General features: G+C 33.7%; 1 protein-coding gene across 2 annotated transcripts in view; it reads left to right on the forward strand.

Annotated features, from left to right (window-relative positions):
* LOC108350862 (uncharacterized) overlaps positions 1–9270 on the forward strand; it is a 44015-nt gene extending 34745 nt beyond the window's left edge. For both annotated transcript variants that reach the window (XM_087659745.1, XM_087659744.1), the window contains 4 exons: positions 7499–7633; positions 8300–8410; positions 8842–8943; positions 9097–9270. In XM_087659745.1, coding sequence (XP_087515871.1) covers positions 7499–7633; positions 8300–8410; positions 8842–8943; positions 9097–9113 — 365 coding nt within the window. In that variant the 3' untranslated portion in view covers positions 9114–9270. The remainder of the gene's footprint in view (positions 1–7498; positions 7634–8299; positions 8411–8841; positions 8944–9096) is intronic.
* The last annotated feature ends 213 nt before the right edge of the window (positions 9271–9483 follow it).

The raw sequence follows: 9483 nt of genomic DNA on the forward strand, positions 1-9483 counted from the left end.
TAATTTTGGAGTCCTCACACCTAACCATTTTGCTTGTTTTTGCTTACCTTGATGGTAATCTGAACCTTTGAATGTGTAAGCTAGCCCCACTTAAATGTTGTCCCTTATAAGGAAAAAAAAAAAAAGGAAAATCCTCATGAGAAAGAAACAAATCCCTCAGAAAAAAATAGAGGCAATCCGCTTTCCTGTCTTTCAGCAGCACCAGACCTTGTCATTGCATATTGTTTGACCAGCAGAAAAACAAATCTGCCATTGATAAGCAATATATGGCTCCGTTCCTTAAATGCTAAAGAAGGAAATGAGGTCCCAGGTTGAAATTTTAAAAACAAACAAGTCAATAGCTTTTTGTAGTTTGGAAATCCCAGTCTAACTCTGAACTATTAACTTTTTTATAGCTTGAATCAAATCTCAAGGAAAATAATAACAGAGTGGAAATATAGTTTTAATTAAACACACTCACACACACATGTGTATGTACATATATATTCCTGCTTCTGACAAGTAGACCTGGCATGCTCTGGCTGTGTCTCTCAGGAGACACCTGTATCTGGTTCCTATAAGCATGAAATTCTTAGCTTTATCAATCTTATCTAGTTTTGGTGAATATATATATATATATATATATATATATATATATATGTATATATCACATGTGAGGCAGGCTCTGAATGACTATTCCTTCAATCTCTACTCCAAACATTGTCTCTGTATCCCCTCCTATGGATATTTTTGTTCCCCCTTTTTAAGAAGGAGTGAAACATTCCCACTTTGGTCATCCTGCTTCTTAAACATGTTGTGGTATGGGGATTGTTTCTTGGGTAATTTGAACTTTTGGTCTAATATTCACTCATCTGTGAGTGCGTACAGTGTGTGTTTTTCTATGATTTGGTTTCCTCACTCGGGATGATATTTTCTAGTTCTATCCATTTGCCTATGAATCTCATAAAGTCATTGTTTTTGATAGCTGAGTAGTACTCCATTGTTTTGGTGTACCATATTTGCTGTATGCATTTCTCTGTTAAAGGGCATCTGGGTTCTTTACAGCTTCTGCCCATTATAAATAATATGGCTATGAACATAGTGGAGCATTTGTCTTTTTAGTATGTTTAGTATCTTTAGTGTATACGCTCAGGAGAATTATAGCTAGGCTCTGACTTAGTGCAATGTCCAATTTTCTGAGGAACCTCCAGGCTGATTCCAGAGTGGTTGTACCAGTTTGCAATCCCACCAAATATGGAGGAGTGTTCCTCCTTCTCAAAATCCTTGCCAGCGTCTTTTGTTACCTGAGTGTTTGATCTTAGCCATTTGGACTGGTGTGAATTAGAATCTCAGGATTGTTTGATTTGCATGTCTCTGATGACTAAGGATATTGAACGCTTCTTTAGGTGCTCTTTGGCCATATAATATTCCTTAGCTGAGAATTCTTTGTTTAGCTCTCTGCCGCATTTTTAATGGGTTTATTTGACTCTCTGGAGTCTAACTTCTTGAGTTCTTATATAATTTGGATATTAGTCCTCTATTGGATGTAAGATTGGTAAAGAGCTTTTCCCAAACTGTTGGTTGGCATTTTGGCAGTGTCCTTTGCCTTACAGAAGCTTTGCAGTTTTATGAGGTCCCATTTGTCGATTCTTGATCTTAGAACAGGAAATTTTGCCCAGTGTCCATGTGTTCAAGACTCTTTCCCACTTTTTCTTCTATTATTTGAGTGTATCCGGTTTGATGTGTAGGTCTCTGATCCACTTGGACTTAAGATTTGTTTTGATTCATAAGAATGGGTTGATTTGTATTCTTTAACAGGGTGACCTCCAGTAGAACCAGCACCATTTGTTGAAAATCCTATCTTTTTTCTACTGGATGGTTTTACTGAATGTTAATGATCAAAAGGCCATAGATGTGTCCGTTCATTTCTGGGTCTTGAATTCTATTCAATTGATTTACCTGCCTGTCTCTGTACCTATATCATACAGTTTTTAATCACTATTGCTCTGTAATACTTCTTGAGGTCAGGTATGGTGATTCCCCAGAAATTCTTTTATTCTCGAGTAAAGCTTTTGCTATCCTGGGTTTTGTATTATTCCGAATGAATTTGCAAATTGATCTTTCTAATGCTATGAAGAATTGAGTTGCAATTTTGATGGGGATTGCATTGAGTCTGTAGATTGTTTTTGATTAAATGGCATTTCTACTATATTAATCCTGACATTCATGAACAAGGGATGTCTTTCAATCTTCTGAGGTCTTCATATTCTTTTTTCAGAGACTTGAAGTTCTTGTCCTACAGATCTTTCACTTCTTTGATTAAAGTCATACTGAAGTATTTCATATTATTTGGGACTATTGTGAAAAGTGTCATTTCTTTAATTTCTTTCTCAGCCTGTTTATCCTTTGAGTAGAGAAAGGCTACTGATTTGTTTGAATTAACTTTATACCCAGTCACTTTGCTGAAGTTGTTCATCAGGTTTTGTAGTTCTCTGGTGGAACTTTTGTTATTACGTAAGTATACTATCATATCATCTGCAAATAGTGATATTTTGACATCTTCCTTTCCATTTTTTATCCCTTTGTACTTTTTTTGTTGTCTGATTGTTCTGGCTAGAACTTCAAGAACTATATTGAACAATTAGGGAGTGAGCAGGCAGCCTTGTCTAGTTCCTGATTTTAGTGGGATTGCTTCAAGTTTCTCTCCATTTAGTTTGATGTTAGCTACTGGTTTGCTATATATGGCTTTTACTATGTTTAGGTATGGGCCTTGAATTTCTCTTCTTTCCAGAACTTTTATCATGAAGGGGTGTTGAATTTGGTCAGCATCTAATGAAATGATGATGTGGTTTTTGTCTTTCAGTTTGTTTATATAGTGGATTACATTGGTGGATTTCCATATATTGAACCATCCCTGAATCCCTGGGATGAAGCCAACTTGATTATGATGGATGATCATTTCGATGTGTTCTTAGATTCAATTTGTGAGAATTTTATTGAGCATTTTTGGGTCAATATTTATAAGGGAATTTAGTCTGACCTTCTCTTTCTTTGTTGGACCTTTGTGTGGTTTAGGTATGAGCATAATTGTGGCTTCATAGAAGTAATTTGGTAGTGCTCTGTCTGTTTCTATTTTGGGGAATAGTTTGGACAGTGTTGGTATGAGGTCTTCTCTGAATGTCTGATAGAATTCTACACTAAACCTGTCTGTTTCTGGGCTCTTTTAAGTTGGGAGACTTTTAATAACTGCTTCTATTTCTTTAGGAGTTATAGTGTTATTTAGATGGTTTATCTGTTCCTGGTTTAACTTTGTTACCTGGTATTTGTCAATATAACTGTCCATTTCCTCCAGATTTCCCAGTTTTGTTCAACATAGGCTTTTGTAGTTGAATCTGATGACTTTCTGAATTTACTCACATTATCTTGTTAGGTTTCCCTTTTCATTTCTGATTTTGGTAATTTTGATATACTCTCTGTGTACTCTGGTTAGTCTGGCTAAGGGTTTAATCTATCTTCTTGACTTTCTCAAAAAAAAAAAAACAGCTCCTGGTTTTGCTAATTCTTTGCATAGTCCTTTTTGTTTCTACTTGGTTGATTTCAGCCCTGAGTTTGATTATTTCCTGATGTCTATGCCTGTTGGGTGTATTTATTTGTTTTTGTTCTAGAGTTTTTATGTGTGCAGTCAAGCTTAAGAGATATTAAGGAATAGGGATTGTTGCTTCCTGTTATTTTTGTTGTTATACTTGGAATTATGTTTGTGTCTCTTCTTTTGGTTTTATTGCAAGGAGATTACTTTATTTCTTTTTCTAGGGTGTAGTTTCCCTCTTTGTGTTGAGCTTTTTCATCTATTATCGTTTGTAGGGCTGGATTTGTAGAAAGATATTGTGTAAATTTGGTTTTATCTTGTAATACTTTGATTTCTCCATCTATGCTTATTGACAGTTTTGCTGGTTTTATTAGCCTGTTCTGGCATTTGTGTGGTCTTAGGGACTGTATGACAACTGCCCAGGATCTTCTGGCTTTCATAGTCTCTCTTGAGAAGTCTAGTATAATTCTTATAGGTCTGCCTTTATATGTTAATTGTCCTTTTTCCCTTACTGCTTTTAATATTCTTCCTTTGTTTTGACTATTATGTGACAGGAGGAATTTCTTTTCTGTCCAATCTATTTGGAGTTGTGTAGGCTTCTTATATATTTATGGTCATGTCTATCTTTAGGTTAGGGAGATGTTCTATAATTTTGATGAAGATATTTACTGGCCCTTTAAGTTGGTGTTCTTCACTCTATTCTATACCTATTGTTCTTACATTTGATCTTCTCATTGTTTCCTGGATGCTTTGGGCTAGGAGCTTTTTGCATTTTACATTATCTTTGACTGTTGTGTCAATGTTTTCTATGGTATCTTCTTCCCCTGAGGTTCTCTCTTTTATTTCTTCTATTCTGTTGTTGATGCTTGTATCTTTTGCTCCCTAGGTTTTCTCTCTCCAGGGCTGTCTCTCTTTGTAATTTCTTTATTGTTTCTATTTCCATTTATAAATCTTGGATGGTTTGGTTTAATTCCTTCACCTGTTTGGTTGTGTTTTCCTGTAATTCCTTAAGGGATTTTTATTTTCCTCTTTAAGGGCTTCTATTTTTTTACTTCTGCTGTCCTGTATTTCTTAAAGTAGCTGTTTATGTTCTTCTTAAAGTCCACCATCATCATCAGAAAATGTGATTTGAAATCTAAATCTTGCTTTTCCAGTGTGTTTGGTTATCCATTATTTGCTTTGGTGGGATAACTGGACTTTGATGATGCTAAGTAGTCTAGGTTTCTGTTGCTTAGGTTTCTATGCTTGCCTGTCACCACCAGGTTCTCTAGTGTTGGCTTGTCTTGCTGTCCCTGACAGTGTTTTGACCCTCCTGTAGGTCTGTGGGTCAACACTCCTATAGACCTGTTTTCTTTCAACCAGATCTGGGAACAGAGAGATCAGTTCTCAGTTTTGTAGGTGCTCCTGGTGACTGTCTTTCAGCTCTACATGTAAGCAGAAATGTAGACCATGAAAGGTGCTGCCCCTGACTACTCCTAGGTCCCTCTGCCCAGGTGGCACAGATTGTCCTAGGTAATTTCCTCTTGTGTCAAAAACCTGGGCAGAAAGTAATTATCTCCTCTGAGTTCTCAAGAGCATCCATACTTCTGAGGGTCCAGCTCTCTCCCCCACAGTATTTGGGTGCAGGGAGCTATGGGACTGGTTCAGTTCAGTTCTGGACACAAGCAGAAACCAGCAGCTTCCTGCTGCTCACTGCCTTACAACATGTTTTTAAGACTACACTTTTATGTTGTCGCAGTTTCTTTTTTTTTAATTGTTTTTAAAGAGTGAAGAATTTGGTTTATGTCATTTTACAAGTTGTAGTGCATCATCCATGGAAATACAGGGCAGGAACTTAAGGCAAGAACTTTGAGACCGTCATTGTTGCAAATGTCCCAAAGGACTTTTACTTACTGGATATCTTCTTTCTTGCTCAGTTTGGTTTCTTTTACACCCTATAAACACATGACTAGCAGTAGTAATACCCAGTCGTCTGTGTCCTCCCACATATACCATCTCTCAAAAATATACCCAACAGGTATGCCCATAGTCCAACGAATTATAGACATTTCTCAACTGATGTTCACTCTTCCCAAATAAATTTGTTAGGTTGATATAAAAATAGCCAGAATAGATGGAATAGGAATAATGAGAAAATAAAACTAATTATCTAAACTTCTATTAAATTTCTGAGCATAAATACCATTATAAAAATAGGTTTGGTTTTTGAATCTGAAAGAATTTTAACATTTTATTTCATGTTTTATTATTTGGAACAACATTTTAATAGCAAATTATCCATTCTATCCATTCTAGTCAATGTCTAGGGCAGATTTAGATGTTTATGTTTTATAAGTTATATATATAGAGATGGTGTTGTTATATTTGTTAGACATGGTGTTGTTATATTTGTACATATATCATAGCATCTTAATGAAAATTTAAATATAGATGATGATACAAATCCCTTTGAACTAAAATTAACTAAGGAACAAAGTAAAGGAAAAATGTGTTTCTTAGTTTGTTGCTGCTTCTTAACAGGAACCTATTATCTAATTTTTACACTTTTTTCTTAATCATATTTTGCATGATATAAAACTATTATTATGTATATATAAATATGTTTTCAAATAAGATGTTAGGCAATTACAAGGTAGAAAAAACACAGTAATGCTGTTAACACATTATAAATAATTTTTCTATCATTTATACACAATTTCTTTACTTGAACATATGTAACATATTTTAAACATTGATTTATCTTAAATTTTCATTAAATTTGTGTTATAATTTTATGTGTGTGAGAGTTTGGTCTGCATGGTGCACTGTGTGTATGTAGTACCCACAAAGGCCAAAAGATATCCCTCAGAAATGAAGTAACACTAGATTATGCATGAATATGAATACATCACCTTAATGTCATATGCTCTGATGAATTTACGTCATATTAATTTTTAGTTTTCAGGGCAATTTAATACCATATATCTAGCAGGGAAATATGTGATTACAATGACAGAAAAATATCAAGTGAGGATGCTGATGCGTGAGGTTAACTATTTTAACCAATACAGAGTCATGAGCATGACGTACTATATCAGGTAAGAAAAGTTATTTGGGTAGAAGAAAATATTTTTTTGAAATTGGAATCAAGCCATACAATATGTTTCTGGAAATAAGAACAATATTGGGATGTAAAACTCATTAGCAGAATGCTAGAGCTGAGAGTGACTACATCTAAATTATATTAAATCTGAGTGTTCCTATCTTGATGTTTTAGTCTTTTATACATTAAAAACATGAAAATACCAACACAGTATAAAAATTTATATCGTGTAATGAATCCTGTTTGCAAAAATTTTAATAAGTGTGAATATGAGTAAAGGAAAATCTGACCCCAAATATGGCAAAAGTGTTTATAAGATCAATGTGTAGAATGTTCCTCCTATTGACAAACATCCTGATATCTGGAAACCTAGCATTAAGTTATTGAAGTCATTTGCTTTGCTTTGATAACTTGGGAAATGCTGTCAATTATGGGTCTGAAACCCAATCCCATCTACAAATCTAGGTGCACACAGGAAGTTGCGCCATTCCCTACATGAATCATAGACTGAAAAGATGATTAATAAAGATATTATAAACATAAGAATAACATCATAGAAGACAGGATCAAGGCCAGGAATGTATCTCATTTTCAGCAAGATGTGTTTTCTTGGGAGAAAAATAGACATGTGATGATAAATGTGAAATAAGGAGTGTTTATTGTTTAATATTTACAGTTTAGGATAAATGGCAGTTGCCAACTACACACAGTTTGGGCTGATAAACCTCCGAGGAAATATTGTTCATTGACACATAAGTTCAGGTTTGCCTACATTATTTACATATAAGAGATGTGATCTTTATCAAGTGTGTCTATAATGGATAAATGGTCCACTGTTTCTAATTTTACAGGGTATTTTGTACCAATAAAATGTCCCAAAACCAATGGGACTGATTACATTCTTGGGACCTGGACATTGCGTGATGCAGTTCATCATATTCCAACAATCTACTTTTATCCAGCACATGAGGGAGGCAGAAGACGAAGTGAGTAAAATCTCTATTATTTGTTCTCCACAAATATAGGGAAAGGAAATACAGCTATGCATGAATCTTTCAATGTAAAACAAAAAACAAGGAATAATTGAGCAAATATTTAAATACAAGTTTTCTAAAATTAGTCAAATACAGATATAAACTTGATATTTTAATTTCATGTTAGAGGATAAAATATTTCCATGATTCAATAATTTAATGCAAAAATGATTGTATATATGTTTCAGTATACTGGAAATAATGAGATTATTATGAAAGAATTTAAAATGTTTTAAAATAATAGAATTAAAATCAAATATGAAATACATCTAAGTACATTATAAACAATGAAAGGGTTATACATTGGAATACATATTTCCTATTTAATAAATTATTATTTCATGTAAAATAATACATGATTTTTATAATATATCAAATTATAATATATCAAAATTATTATAATATGATAAATATAAGCATATGATGATATTCAGTGAAACACTATGCCATGAATTTGAAGTAGTGTATCAATGGCCATACACTCTGATTTATGGTGGAAAGGAAGGTTCAAAATGGTGAGAATATATAAAAAACTCAAATCTAAGCAACAAGTAAATACATAAATAAATTGGAAACTCTACATCATGTTCTTATGAAGGAAAATATATTTATTACCAGGGCCAAGTGAATATTTTATTGTGATACATTTTGTCTCAAACACCACCATCCTATTTGAAGCCGAGTTTATTGACCATAGAAATATCTTCCAGAATCTTTCAGGAGTACTGGGTATGTAAATCTTTTATGGGAGAAAACTTTTTTTGTTGTTAATTGCAACATAACTGTGTCCCCTGAGTTTAACTTCATGACAGACTGGTGCAAGAATGTGTTTACTAATATATTTCAAGTATAATCATGATTGTTGAAATTCAAGTTGAATTGTGCAGGATAATAATTTTAATAATAATTCAATGCTCATTTTAATATTCTTGATTATAAATCAGTGTCTTAGAGATGATGGGATGGAGACTTATTATATTATCCCCAGTAAGAATATCTGACCTGACTTCAGAATGTTTCCCTGACTGACATCACCATTCTGGTAGGGAGGGTGGGGTAAAGTATCAAGATTTAGCAACTGATGAGAAGACTTGATGAACATAGTATATTGGGTGTAGTTATAGTGGCTTTCTCTTCCAACTTTCTTCCATGAAATGCAGCAACTGGAACAAACATCACTGAAGAAATGTGGGAAATATATGTGAAGCTGACTAAGCAAGTCAGAATTCCCACAGAAAATATTGAAAATGTGTATGAAACAGGTAAGTTGGTTTGGGCAAAATGGCTTGAAATTAGAACAAATGATGCAGATCAGATTCTTGTTTTCCATCTCAGCAATATAAAATCATTACATAAAAACATGAAGGGAATCTAATAGCATTTTAACCTTTCTCCCTCTTTTTTTCATCTCACAGATGAGTGCCCTAAATAGGAGCCTTAATCTCAGGACAAGAATCTTTGTATTGGTCACTATTCTTGATTCACTGCAATTAAATTTTGAGGTCGATTCAAGATTGTATAAATTATTCACAATTGTCACTCAGGAATTTTTGCACATCCTACTGCTATTAAAATCATTATGGTCTTTATATATGGTTAAATCTTTTTGTTCCAATATTGCAACAGAACTTTCAATAAAGTACCCAATGTGCATCATAAAGTAGAATTTATCCGGAGATACTATGGAAGTCACATTCATCAACCTATCATGAAGAAGAATATTTTGTGCATTTCAAAATGTAGGATCTACAATTATATAAATCTTCGAAGTATATCTTGTATTAAAATTACATTTTTGATGT

This window comes from Rattus norvegicus, chromosome 4 (assembly GCF_021556685.1).
Source record: "Rattus norvegicus strain SHRSP/BbbUtx chromosome 4, alternate assembly SHRSP_T2T, whole genome shotgun sequence".
Classification (NCBI taxonomy): Eukaryota; Metazoa; Chordata; class Mammalia; order Rodentia; family Muridae; genus Rattus; species Rattus norvegicus.